General features: G+C 36.0%; 1 protein-coding gene across 1 annotated transcript in view; it reads left to right on the top strand.

Moving 5' to 3' along the window:
- Positions 1 to 7,679, top strand: part of Dnaaf6 (dynein axonemal assembly factor 6) — a 44,831-nt gene extending 37,152 nt beyond the window's left edge. Inside the window, exons 6-7 of the mRNA XM_048336486.1 lie at positions 2,673 to 2,758; positions 7,556 to 7,679. Of these exons, the coding sequence (XP_048192443.1) occupies positions 2,673 to 2,758; positions 7,556 to 7,679 (210 nt within the window). The remainder of the gene's footprint in view (positions 1 to 2,672; positions 2,759 to 7,555) is intronic.
- The last annotated feature ends 7,083 nt before the right edge of the window (positions 7,680 to 14,762 follow it).

Below are 14,762 nucleotides of genomic sequence, written 5' to 3'. Positions count from 1 at the left end.
AGTACTCCCTTGAAACCACGTTAACATACAATTTTCATTTCCTTAAAAGGAAAAGTTAATGAGTTGTTTTCCCCAATTACTTTTCACTAGAATTACAAATGATTTTAATAATCACTTTGAAGTTCTGCTTAAAAATCATATCTAAATTGCACATGAATCTTTCTTCCTCACTTGTCATTTCTAACCCTCAGGAAATAATATTTTTTTGCTGAAAGATCTAAACATTTTAAAGTGAAGAAACAAATATTTGTAGTTTTTGATCCAGGTGACACTCAACAGCAGATATTAAAGGGCATCTCAATTTCCCTTTCTAGCCTTGGTGTGGTTACAGTAAAAGCAGGAAGTGCTGTCCAATAGAAGGATCATTTGCTGCCAGAGAACCTGAAACAACCACTTTGATTTATTTCCAAGAAACAATGTTTACTCCTTCTACATGCAGCACATTCTAACACACACACACACACACACACACACACACACACACACACACACACACACACACAGAGATACCCACAGACATATTTGGTGCTGGCTTTGGGGCTTGAACTCAGGGCCTGGGCAGTGTCCCTTAGCTTTTCCCCTCACGGCTAGTGCTCTACAACTTGAGCCACAGCCCCACTTTGGGCTTTTTGGTGATTAATTGGAGATGAGAGTCTCACAGATTTTCTTCCCTTGTTTGGCTTTGAACGGTGATTCTTGGATCTTAGCCTCTTATGTAGCGAGGATTACAAGTGTGAGTCACTGGAGCCTGGCTTTAACATTTTGTATTCTAGTTCATTTTTAAAACTGTGTATATTAAAGATTTGTAGGGAGTAATTGAGACATTTGAATATGACTAGATTTTAGATGATATTGCAGAATTACTGTGTGTGTGTGTGTGAGAGAGAGAGATAGAGAGAGAAGAGGGAGAGAGAGAGGGAGAGAGAGAAGAAAGAGAAGAAAGAGAAGGGAGAGAAGAGAGAGAAGAGAGAGGTTCTCACTATGTTACCTGAGCTGGCTGGCCTGGCACTCCTGGGCTCAAGCAATCTTCCTACCTCAGCCCTCCCAAGTAACCAGGACTACAGACAAATATAGGGCCCAGCTTACTTCTAATAACCTCTGAAAAAAACATTTCTTTTCCTTAAAGCATCTCCAATTATGAAGATCTGAACTTTAAAATATAAATTAGCAGTAGTTGTTTGCTTAATGAAATTATCAAGTATGGAGAGTATATGTATATATAGAGAGTATATGTATATATAAAGCTTAAATACAGATTTAGTAAAATGAAATATATCTTACAAGCATGTATTGGTTCACATACTTTATTTGACAAAGACCCTTTTTGACTTCTTTGAGATTTTTATGGGAATGCCAATGGTCCCATTAATTAATTGTTATGCCTTTTATAACTTGCTTTTATCCTGACCTTGTCAGCCATAACATCTCCAAATAGCCAATATTTCACACTTTCTAGTTAGTCTTAGGGAAGGCTTCATTATGCTCCAGAATTTCAGATTGCATTTTTTATAGCAACCATATGTTATATCATCTCATATATATGTATATGTATATACACAAATATGTAGATATATATATGTATTGATGATATATATCAACATCCATATATGAGAATGAGTATATATTAGAGATGAAACTTTGGTGTGGTGAAATACATACTTAGCAATGATGACACTGGATTCACAATGTTGTGCCACCATTATCTGTATGTAATTCCAGAGCATTTCTTATTAATCCATAGGAAACCTCATAGCCATTAAATAATCATTTCCATTTTTTCCTTGCTTCCAACCCCTGGCAAGCTTCAGCCTACTTTCTGTCTCTATGGAATTGCCTATTATGGACATTGTATATAAGTAGAAACCTATGATACATTTTTGACACCTGGCTTCTTTTGCTTAGCATAATGTTTTCAAGGTTCATTGATAGAACATCACTTTGTTTTTTTTTATGGCTGAATAATATTCCAGTATATGCCTCTACCTCCTTGATTTATCTATGCACCAGCTGATGTATATTTGACTTGTTTATACATTTGTGCCATGTGACTCATGATGCTATGAATAGAAAGATAATGCTACATTTTGTTGGAATATCTTATTTCTACGGTCTTGGGCACATATCCAGTAGTGGAACTGATTGATCAAAGTAAGACACTTGTCAGTGAAATCTTACTAAACCTGTATATTCTCTTTTTGCTGAGATTTAAGTCCTATTTTTATTCTTTCTCTTTTATTATGATAATTACTTTTCTGGACTGCTACAACTCTCTAAGATATGTGATATGGGAGTTTTTACCGGGAGACTACAAGATGGTTTCACCAACATAAACTAACATGTTACCTAAATAGTTTTTATACAAATTTTCCACTGATAGAACTGTAGCAGTGCATTTCAGACAATGTAGATTGCAAGTAAGTACCACATAGCTTTGGAGTTAGGAAGCACTGTCAAATCACACATAGTTATCCTGGCACTAGACTTCTTTGTTTCTCCATCTGTAAAACAGGGATATTAATCCCTGCCTTTCAATACTGATAAGAAAGACAAGGCATAATCCAATATATAGTTGGCAGTTAGTAAATATTAAATCTCCTTTCCCTCTATACTGGTACACTTTAATTTTCACTGCTCTCCAAGATTACAATATTTTTATTTTCACTTGATTTTAGGTGAAAATTCAACTGCCTGGTACAAACCCTTCAGATATTCACATTGATGTTGAGGATACATACCTTGATCTTCGCACTCCTAATAAGTGAGTAAAAGTTAGAACTGCCATAGTATAATATTAATGAGTGCTAATGATCCTGGAGTCTATATTCCTTTTTGTATGTGTGTGTGTGTGTGTGTGTGTGTGTGTGTGTGTGTGTGTGTGTGTGCGCTCAGCCTCCTGAGTAGGTAGGATTACAGGCATGGGCCATTGGCACTTGGCTTCATATTCTTTTCTTAATTGTACAGTTATTTTGCACCAAGAAAAGTGAAATTTCTGATATTTGATCCACATAATATGTATGTAAATATATTTGGAAATATTTGAGGTTTTTTCCTACTTTGCTTTTATACATCCTGAGTGGGTTGAAATCATCAAAACATAAACCTTGACATTCAGATACAGTTAATCTCACACACACACACACACACACACACACACACACACACACACACACACTTAGAAGCTGGGCACTGGTGGCTCATACCTGTAATCCTAGCTACTGGGAAGGATGAGATTTGAGGATCACAATTTTGAAGCTAGCCTGGACAAGAAAGTCCATTAGACTCTTATCTCCAATTAACCACTAAAAATGCCAAAAGTAGAGGGGTGGCTGAAGCAATAGAGTGCCAGCCGCAAAAGATCTAAGGGACAGCACCCAGTTTCTGGGTTCAAGGTCCAGTACTGACATAAAATAAACTAGAAGTGGAAATCCCTTAAGTTGTAAGCCTTGCATGTGAATTTTTGTATAGTAATGACATCAAAATTACAACATATGTAAACTTTTGGGATGTTATAGGCCTCTAAGGTAAAATCTATGTTCATCAGAAATCAACACAGTCTTACTATGAATTGCTTAAAACAAAACTTCGAACAGCTAATTTGTCACTAGATTTGCAGATTGTGTGAATACATTTAAAAATAATGCAGATGATAATTCAGTTTGATTGTTTTGTATTTTCAAGCATAATCTTTCTATTACATAGGTTCAAATCATGTCCCCCAAACAGAACTTATAATAAAATTCTGATTACAAAATATTTCTATCTTTATTATTCACTTTAAGGAGTTTCACACCTTTTTCTTTGTACTTTGTACATACATTTACTCTTCCTCACAACCTTTGCAAAGCAAGTTGGTTAAATGAATAATCAGTCTTACATAATATTTGCACACTTGCTAAAAGCACACACCTATCTACACCCCCAAAGACTTAATTTCTGTTTCCCTACCATTTCTCACTGTCTCCATCAATCTTTGGGCAGCTGTTCTGGGTACACTGTCATTTCAGATATCTATCAGAACCCACAAAATGAAAAAGTCTCTACCAGAAGTACTGAAAGTCTCCACATAGAGTATTGGCTGTACTGGCTCATTTCTATGCTTTACTTACATATTAAATCATGTAAATGATATGCACAAATGAAAACAAAAAAAATATCTTGTACTTACATGTTAAGTGCTCAGTGCAGAGCTACTATTAAGAAAACTTAAAATAGAAGACAGAAAATTGATAAGATATTTTATCACCTTTCCTAAATATTTGAGCAACCTTTAAAGCCATATTATTACCTGAAATTGTACTATCAAAAATTAGTTTGGGGACTGGGAATATGGCCTAGTGGCAAGAGTGCTTGCCTCCTACACATGAAGGTCTTGGTTTGATTCCCCAGCACCACATATATGGAAAACGGCCAGAAGGGGCGCTGTGGCTCAGGTGGCAGAGTGCTAGCCTTGAGCGGGAAGAAGCCAGGGACAGTGCTCAGGCCCTGAGTCCAAGGCCCAGGACTGGCCAAATAAAAAAAATAGTTTGGGGCTAGGAATGTGGCTTAGTGGTAGAGTGATTGCCTAGCATGCATGAAGCCCTGAGTTCGATTCCTCAGTACCAATATAAACAGAAAAAGCCAGAAATGACACTGTGGCTCAAGTGGTAGAGTGCTAGCCTTGAGCAAAAGAAGCTCAGGGACAAGACCCAGGCCCTTAGTTCAAGCCCTGGGACTGGCAAAAAAAAGATTTTGCAGTTGAGTTTATTGATATTTAAACCTACTTTCTTTGGCATTCCATGGCATTCTTTTCCCACTTCAAGAAAGATTTAAGAAAGGAGCATTCTGTTCTCATTTCTGAATCAAAATAAATGAATTTATTTTAACTGAATTCAGTAGTATGTCCAGTCAAATGATAGCCAATTACATTAGAATTAACCTTACAATCCAAAATAAAGAAATTATTTATTGAATTCACTTATTCAAGTCCGTTGCTTTGGCTAGCATATTTCCAACATGGAGTACATAGAAAGGAAAAAGATGAGGTGAGGCTGGGATAATTTTCAAGATTTTCCTGACTTTTCATGTGATGTTTCACTGTTTTTCTAAGTGAATCATTTGAATACCATAAATGAATACCTTAAGTAAGATAATAAAATCTTACATAAATGTAAGTTAATTTGGGTTGAATGTTGGTTCACATTTTTCATACCTTCTTGTGTTCCTTTAATTCAGTGGAGAATTTACTCGTGTTCAAAGACAGTTAGTTACCTAAAAAAAATGTCTTCCAAATGGAATAGCTGAACTGCTGCTCAATGATTTTTTTTTTCAATTTCTTTAAAAATAGTTGTATCTCTGCAGGAAATCTTAAAAAGGCCATGTGTGTTTTTAACCCAGACATGTTAACCAAATAATATTGTCAATTATGTAAAATTAAAATTGCATCATGTGGCTATAAAAAGAACAAGGTTGTGCTTTATTTGTTTTTACTATCAATTTAAACTCTGTTATAATATAAACATGTTAACTTGAGTTAACTATTTTTTTAACTTTCATATATCTTTATTTGCATATAGTTTATAGTGAAAATTCAGACTGGATAAGCCTAAGCTATAACATCTTATAGCAAGTATATTATCAAGGTAAAGGCAGAGAAATTGGGTTGAGATATTTATTCATATTTTATAGTATAGTAATTATTCAAATGCCATTTTTGTAGTGACTTGAATATTTGTTTTTCATTTGTTTATTCACTCAATGTTAGACACTAGGAGAACACCAGAATAAGAGAATATTCAATGAATTGTATATGAATAAGTATTCATAGAATTTTCATTTTGTTTAAGTATAAATCTCTTTGCGGATATCAGACAATAAAAAAGACTAGATAAAAAATATACTTCTCTTCTCCAATAGCCTAAATAAGTTGCATGATTCTATTGTTTAAATTTTTTAGTATATGAAACCATACTACTCAAGCCTAGACAGAAATGGAGAGATAGATATTTCATTCCAATGGCCACTAACTGTCAGTTTGGGATTTACTTCTCTCCGGACATAGAAGTGCACATTATCATTGGAACTCCTTCTTCCATTGATTTATAGTTGTCTTTTAGTGCAATGAAGCTACATACTGAGCTCTGCTTTCTTTTTCAAGTGAATACATTATCATTTATAGAGAATATGAAGGATGAGGCAGATGTAACTCTATTGCAGCCTCTATTGTAAACAGCTTCAAAGGATGGACTCTAAATGGTTTTTTGCACTATTTTTTGAGATGCCAAATATCATGAGCTACATTAAAATATTTTACTATTTAATTAATTCAGATGGAGGAAATTGTTTCTTATACTCTCATCTGATATGGAACAAAAGTTACACAAAAAAATATCATTTAGGTTGTAGCGTGGACTAAATATTTTTTCTTTCTTTCTGTGTACTCAGTCCCAGGGCTTGAACTGTGGGCCTGAGCACTGTCCCTGGGCTTTTGTGCTCCAGTCTAGTGCTCTAGCACTTGAACCACAGCACCACTTGCATGGTTTTTGGTGCTTAAGTGGAGACAAGAGTCTCATGGACTTTCCTTCCTTGGCTAGCTTTTAGCTCCATATTTAGATTTCAGCCTCCTGAACAGCTATGATTACAGGCATGAGCCAGATAATTCATTTAAGTGAGCTCAATACCCTGATCTTAGTGATTTGCAAATGAGTATAGACAGTTTCAAGGTTTTGTTTACCAGCTTTTTATTTAAATAATCCAGAAGTGCCCCTAAAAAATATCAGATTTTCCTTACTGATTTGGATGGGAAGGAGCTTTTCTGTCCACCTTTTGGAGAGACACCCCGGCTTTCTCTACTGAGAATGTGAGATAACAAGTGTTTCACACATTTCATTTTCTTCAGATAGCAGCATATACCGACCCTATGCATAATTCTGTTTTGCGCTACTGTGTCAGAATTATGGATGTCTCATCCCAGCAATGCATCGAAAGCATGGAGCCATAAACTGCAAACAAAATCCAGCAATCTATCACAGGAAAATTTGTGTCAATGTGTAGTAGAAAGAATCAAAAGCAAGCAAAGAGAAGCACTCTCATTGATCTGGTTTTGAAATCCTTCCAGAACTGTTTTTCCAAAACTACACCGACAGTGGAGATTCAGCATAAAGCTGTGTTTGCAAAAGTGTGAGAAGCATTCCAGTCTTCAGATTTGTATCAGCCACATTCCACCTACACACAAATAGGACTGGCAACAAATCTGTCCAATAAAAGCTCATGTTTCTATTTCTGTGTCATAAACATAGGCTATGTTTATGCAGTGTAAACTAAGGATAATTTGAAAATGAGAGAGAGAAAGAGAGAATCAAAGCAACTGCTTGGATTTCTAATATACCACCCAAAGTGGTATATTATCTGTGGTATATAGACATATGTTTCATCCAATATTTATTCTGTCTAAATATTGGAAAGTCAATTATCTGAACATTCTGCGTGTATATGTGGCTGTTGGTTCTCTTATTACATTAGGAAGTAAATTCCAGATATTTATTAAATTGAATTTAACTTTATTTTACTTTGTTTTTAGGAAGCTGTTGTTAACTTTTCCCCAGCCTGTGCAAGGAAGCAGTGCTAAAGCATTGTTTATGATGGAGACAGGGACACTTGAAGTCACTATTAATGTACAAAGAGATTCTGAAGTTTTTTATTAAAACTGCATGAATAGAAAACTCCTCTGTATTCTCTTTTTTCTGACATTTTTGAAAGAACCAACATTCAATTTTTGGTATTTTGATCATTTATGGTCATCTCTATTACTCTACTATGAAATATTGTTTCATATTAATATATTTTATAGTAGTAGCTGAACAGAATATATACACATTAACCAATTAGACTACTATATGATGAATTACCTAACTGAAATATGAGCATGCAATTATTGGTCCACTTAAATAAGTAGCCAATTAATTACACTACATAGAAATCAGTCACTATCATCACCAGAAAAATGTATTTAGTCACTTGTTACCAATTTATTTTAGAGTATTTTCTGTCTAGTTTCTCAATACAATTCTGGAATGTGCAAGTAACAAATGATTATAAATAATTTGACACGTCATGATAGCAGCCATGTGTACTTGAATAAGTCATACTTTGAACATACAGTATTAAGTTGACTTCCTTAATAAGACTTTCAATGCTTGGATCTAATTAGGTAAAAATATTTTACCCGGGGCTAGGGATATAGCTCAGTGTTAGACCCGAGGTTGTCTTCAACACCAAAAAGTTCTTTGTTTGCTCTAGGTACTATATTTATGGTTAGTCAACTGAAGTCCATGTCATTTAAAAAGATTATGCTAAGAATGCCATATTTAAAGTTCTTGTTCTCTCACATTTCCTATTTGCTTCTTAATTGGATATACCTATTTCAGTCCCTTGCCTTTCTCAACTATGGCATAAGTATATTCCATTATTATTTATGAATAAATTATATATTTAATGCAGGTATGACTTGACCACATCTTTATAAAACCATAGAATTAGTGGGGATAACTTTTGAAAAGCAACAACTGAAATATGTTCATCACTTCTATGTTAACTATTACGGGAATAAATACTCAAGAAGTTATTTCCTCCAGTCAATTATGCATATAACTGCCAAACATCTAGCTTGTAACTTGATTGAATAGGAGTAGATTGAAATTTTGGGAGGAATTTGGAGGTGGGGAGGAGATAGAGGATTTCAGAGTGGAACAGTACCAAAATACATTGCAACTATGAATGGAGATGACAAAACTGAAATCTGTTGAATAATGGGTTAGTAGAGATGGAGAAAGTGAGAATAAATGAAAGGTCAATATGACTAAAGCACTATTGTTTGCATGTGTGGAACCCCATGATGAAATCTTTTGGGCAATTAGCATACAGTAAAAAATGAATAATATAAAACATATGCTAGGGGGGGTATAGGCACTAATGGGAGGACAAAAGGAGAGAGGGTTAATATCAAAATGCTTTATGTACATGTGTGAAAACAGAACAATGAAACTCAATTGACACTAGTTTGGGAAAGAGGGAGGAAGGAGGAGGGAGGGTAATAGAATGAACTTGTTAAGGTATATTGTAGGCATATATGTACTTGTACAACTGATTGATGCTAATTAAAATATGGGAGAAAAAGAAAATATTCCTTATATATGTAATATATTATATCTACACACTCATAGATATATACATACCTGCTATGGAATATTGCTCCACTATAAGAAAAATTATGTTTTGTAATTTGTAGGAATTGGATGGAGCTGGAGGCCATCATGTTGAGCAATATAAGCCAAGCTCAAAAAGCCAAAATCATATTTTCTCATTTGTGGAACTTACACACACACACACACACACATCTAATGTCCAGGGTGTATGTATGTATATATATATGTATGTATGTATGTATATACATATATACATATATGTGTGTGCGTATACAAATATAAATATACAAGCATATATGTAGAACTTGATTGTACATATGTGGCTTTGTAGGGACAGGGGCGGGGGGAGAGAGAGAGAGAGAGAGAGAGAGAGAGAGAGAGAGAGGAAGAAAGAAGGATGGGGGGTGAATAATGGATAATGGCAATGCAATTGTATAAGTAATCTCACAGTCTAGGTGCCAGTGGCTCACATATGTAATCCTAGCTTCTCAGGAGACTGAGATCTGAGGATTGTGATTCAAAGCTAGTCTGGGCAGGATAGTCAGTGAGACTCATATCTCCAATAAACAAAAAAGGAAAAAGCTGGAAGTGGAGCTGTGTCTCAAGTGGTAGAGAAGTAACATTGGGTTAAAGTAACTCAGGGATCGCACCCAGACCCAGACCCTGAGTTCAGCCCAGAACAGGCAAAAAAAGGAGGACTCTCACTAAAAGCTGTTAAATAATAGGGGTTGGGGACAGGGAAAGAATGGGAAATAGAGGGTGTTATTTTGATTAAAATATAATCACATTATAGAGTGGAAGTCTTGAGCAAAACAATTTAGGGATATCACCAAGGCCCTGAGTTCAAGCCCATATAAATACATATCTATAATATATGTTATATAATTTATATGTGCTATGGTTAAACACTCTGGTATAACTAATGTACACTAAAAATGAATAACAAAAGTAAAAGAAATGTTATGGGGGAGAGTATTGCTGGAAAGGGGAAGATGAATGGAGAGGGTGATTATGGTGAAAATCTTTTGATTCATGTATAGAACAATGAAACCTGTTGAATCTGTTTTAAGGATGGAGAGAGTGACGGAGGGGGTGAGGTTGATGAGGTGCATTATATACATGAATGGGAAAGTCACAATAACATGACTCCATGCAGCTAATGCATGCTCATAGAAATTTTAAACCACTAATCTAGGAGAATTTAACATTAAGTCACCAGTTAAGTGGTCTGTGAATTTCAGTCCATGATGATATAGGACTAAAGGAGTGGCCTACTTTGTTTTAAAGGATGTGTTTTTAAGAATTTCAGATTGCATGGCAGAAGGAATGTGGCTTAGTGGTAGAGTGCTTGCCAAGCATGCATGAGGCCCTGGGTTCAATTCCTTGGTACCACATAAATTTAAAAAAAAACCTAACATTTAAGAAAAGAATTTCAAATTACAACAAAGTGCAAACTGTGGGCCAACCTAAGCACTAATCAGCATTTTTCTTTTCTGGGGAATAACAGTCAGTCAGTGGAAAGTAAGTCTTTCCTCCCCCACCTCCTATATATTGGCCCTAATTACAAAGACAATTATTACCCGAGCTGATTGAATGTGTCCAAGTAGTCCCTGGAAGAGAAGATAGAGTATATTCAGGCCAACTTGAATTCCACTTTGGTTATGATAATTATGCTGTATCAGTTATATAATGAAACAGCTTCCAGAACAATGAAATGTGGTCCAGTAATTCATACCCATCTAGAAATCATCCTACTTCATTGTCCTTGGCCTTAACAACAACAAAAAAAACATTATAGGGTTGTATTATTATTTTGCTTTTAAACAAATTCACAGGACTTTGTTTCTCTCTCTCTCTCTCTCTCTCTGTGTGTTTGTGTGTGTGTGTGTGTGTGTGTGTGTGTGTGTGTGTGTGTGTGTGTGTGTGCTAGTCCTGGGGGTTGATCTCTGGCCCTGAGCTTCTCTTGCTTGAAGGGACTACTCTACCACTTGAGCCACAATGCCACTTCTGTTTTGTTTTTTTTTTTTTTTTGGCCAGTCCTGGGCCTTGGACTCAGGGCCTGAGCACTGTCCCTGGCTTCTTCCCGCTCAAGGCTAGCACTCTGCCACTTGAGCCACAGCGCCGCTTCTGGCCGTTTTCTGTATATGTGGTGCTGGGGAATTGAACCTAGGGCCTCGTGTATCTGAGGCAGGCACTCTTGCCACTAGGCTATATCCCCAGCCCCTGTTTTTTTTTTTTTTTAATAGTTGGTTGGAGGTAAGAGTTGCATGGAGTTTTCCTGTCTAGGCTAACTTCAAACCCTGATCCTCATATCTCAGCCTCCTAAGTAGCTAGGTGTACAGGTGTGAGCCACTACTGGTACATGCCAGGATTTTATTCCTTTAAAGAGGTATAGTTCACTAAGTCAAATGTAGAAAACACAATACAGAAGGAAGGTTATAGGGCTGAGGTTGCAGTTCAAGTGATAGAGCACTTCTCTGGTGAGCATGTAGCCCTGAGTTAAATCCCAAGTAACACACACACACACAATTTACCTTGTCAGCATTTTGGGTGAATCTTAGGCATTACCAGACTTCAGGTTAAAACCACAATTGTGGTTCTTCTCCTTTATGAACTTTCTTACCTCATTTTTGGGTTTCATAATCGCCAGAAGCTGTTGTGGGGACTCAGTCATTCACTCATAAACACTCTCTTTATGCTCCCTTTCAAGCAAATATCCACTGCAGATACTGCAGATGCAGCAATGAGCAAACCTGAGGTTGCCACTGTCATCATGGAGCAACATCACAATGGAGAAAAATAATAATGACACAAATACATAGATTTCTATTTTCCTATGATTAATTGTGCTATGAAGAGAAACAATGTGTACTTTGACTATCTAATAGCATGACCAAATCTACTCATAAGAAAGCAAACAAACACAAACAAAACACCACTTATTCTAAGGATGCTACAACAAAGAGGGTTGGGGAGACCCTTTGGAGAGAATAGTAAAGCTTCTAAGAGCAAGGGGTAGCAAATGTGAAGAGCCAGCAAGGATTGAGCAAGGAGAACTCAATAAAAGGAAAGCGAGGATGGCTGGAATAATAGACCTGGGGCAATGTGACTGGAGGAAAGGTAATAGTATCGCCTGGAGCAACGTCATGTAGAATCTTGTAGGCTGAGGTTAGAAATCTGGATTTTATTCACTGTGCTTGGGGAAAGAGAATGTATTAGGAAGCAGGAATGGGAAGGAAAAACTGTTGGGAGGTTATTACAATATCTTAGCCAAGTTATTATTCTATAAATAAAAGTTACAGTTGATTTTTCTATAATTCGAAAAAGTACATGATAACACACTGCAAGCAGGGAATTTTAACAATATACCAAACACTTTGAAAATAAAAACTACCTAAAAGCTATGGATTTTCCCAGTGCATGACATAGATTTGTTTTTTACTGGTGACATAATATTATACAAACTGCTTTTACAACCTACTGTCTTCACTTCCAAGTGCATTCTTTTTTTTTCTTTTTATTTCTGAATTCTAATTTTATTGCAATATGCTGAAAGAATATGCTAAAAGATGTACATGGGTTTTGTTATTTTTATGTTGAGGTAGGATCTCATTGTACAGACCAGGTTGGCTTGGAACTCACTATGTAGCCCAGGCTGGTCTTGAACTTGCAGTACTTTTGCCTCAGTCTCTTGAGTGCTAGAACTCAGGCCTGGGCCACCATACCTGGCTCCACTGGCCAATTTTTTCTTTGTTTTCCTCCTACTTGTTTGAAAAGTATGCAATTCATTTTTTTCTTAAATGTCTAAAGTTTCTCAGTAGTTCTTCCCTTCCTTGAACTAACTCAAGGTGTTAATTTTCCCCTCAGCACTGGGAATTGAACCCAAAGCCTGGCAGATGCTAGACAAGTACACTACCTCTGAGCCAACTACATCTCTCCCACTTTGCTTTTATATCCCCAAATTGTTCCTCATCATCTTGTTTTACAGTTTATACTCTTTTAGATTAACCACATGTTTACCATTATGTTTGTCCACATCACTGCTTTCTTTATCTACACTGCTTCAGTATTTCCCTCAGCAAGGGTTTTAAAGTTCTCTGTTCTCTCAGTTCATTTCTGGAAATGTTTTTATTGCCTACATGCTGGAATAATAACTGAGCTTCCTTTAGAAATCTAAATAACAGTTATTTTCCCTCAGAAATTGAAGATAGTATCAACCTGTTCTGGCCCATGTTGTTGCAATTTAAAATTCTATTGTCTAGCTTGCTCTTTTGTAAGTAGTCTCCCTTATTCTCACTGTTAATTTTAAAGATTTTACTCTTTATCTTTGGTATCCTGTTTTTTGACTATGTTACATCTAGATGTATTTTTATTCATTGTAGTTTGCACTTGTCGTTCTAAGTCTTCCATCAATCCTAGAAAATTCTCAGCAAGCACTTCTTTGAATATTTCTCCCATTTTCTCTAGCTTTCTTCTGGAATTCCTCTTAGACAAAAATTTGTACCTTTCATTTTATCTTCTATGTCTCTTGGAGGCTCTGTTACGATTTCCATCCCTCAGGTAATTTTCTCAAATCTATCTCAGATTTCAATAATTTCAATTGTTAATGATCATATCCATTGATTCTCATTCATAACGAATCACTTATTCTTGTATTTATTGTGCTAATACTGGGGTTGAACTTGGGGTTTGGGTGCTATCCCTGAGCTTTCTTTGCTGAGCCCCACCTCCACCTCCAGCTTTAATTGGAGATAAGATCTCATGGGCCTTTCCTGTCCAGACTGGCTTCAAACTGTGATCCTCAGATCACGGCCTCCTGAGTAGCTAGGATTGCAGATGTGAGCTATCAATGCCTGGCACTCATAGTTTTTGTTGTTATATCCTATTCAATGGGACGTTAAAAGCTATAAAAATCTCCTCTGATATGCATAATGACAGTATACCATCAAAGAAGTTTTCTTTTGCTGTTGTCAAAAGCCTCAGGAAAAATATGGCTCCCAGGCCATATAGGTAGTAAAAATTAAATTAAATCCTAAAACCTGGGCTTTTAATTATCAAAAGAACTTTTTTCATCCACCTTGAGTTCAGGCATAGATTCCTTGTTGTTTCCTTGGACTAAGATGAAAATTTTTTTCAAGTTCACCCTTTTTCAGTGGAATTAATCCTTTCAGGGATTCTGTTTTATGAAAAGACCCTTGGCCCCAAGATCTCATCTTCTGCTCCTGTAGTTAGTAAAAGTTGAAGCGCCCTTCTAAAGGCTACCACAGCTTCCACTTAGTATTACCACTCTTGAAAAAATGAAAAAGATTACCACTTTTGTCTTCAGTGTTTTCCTCATTTTGACATTGAGTTTTTCTTTTATTGGGTAGGTATGGGGGCTCAACTATGCAATTAGAAGTTTTTATATATCTTACCTTGCACTCAGAGAAGTTTGTATCACTTATTTTTCAGTAATTTCCTATGTTGCTAGAAATAGCTAGTCTGCTTTCTTAGCATTATATTTCAAATATCTTCTTATATTAATGATAGTTGGGAATTGAATTTACTAAAAGGCTACATACAAGTCAGGTAAAAGCTCATTAG

The sequence above is a fragment of the Perognathus longimembris genome, chromosome 28 (assembly GCF_023159225.1).
Source record: "Perognathus longimembris pacificus isolate PPM17 chromosome 28, ASM2315922v1, whole genome shotgun sequence".
Lineage (NCBI taxonomy): Eukaryota > Metazoa > Chordata > Mammalia > Rodentia > Heteromyidae > Perognathus > Perognathus longimembris.
Note: the sequence above shows the minus strand (reverse complement) of the source record. Positions and strands in the feature narration are given on the sequence as shown.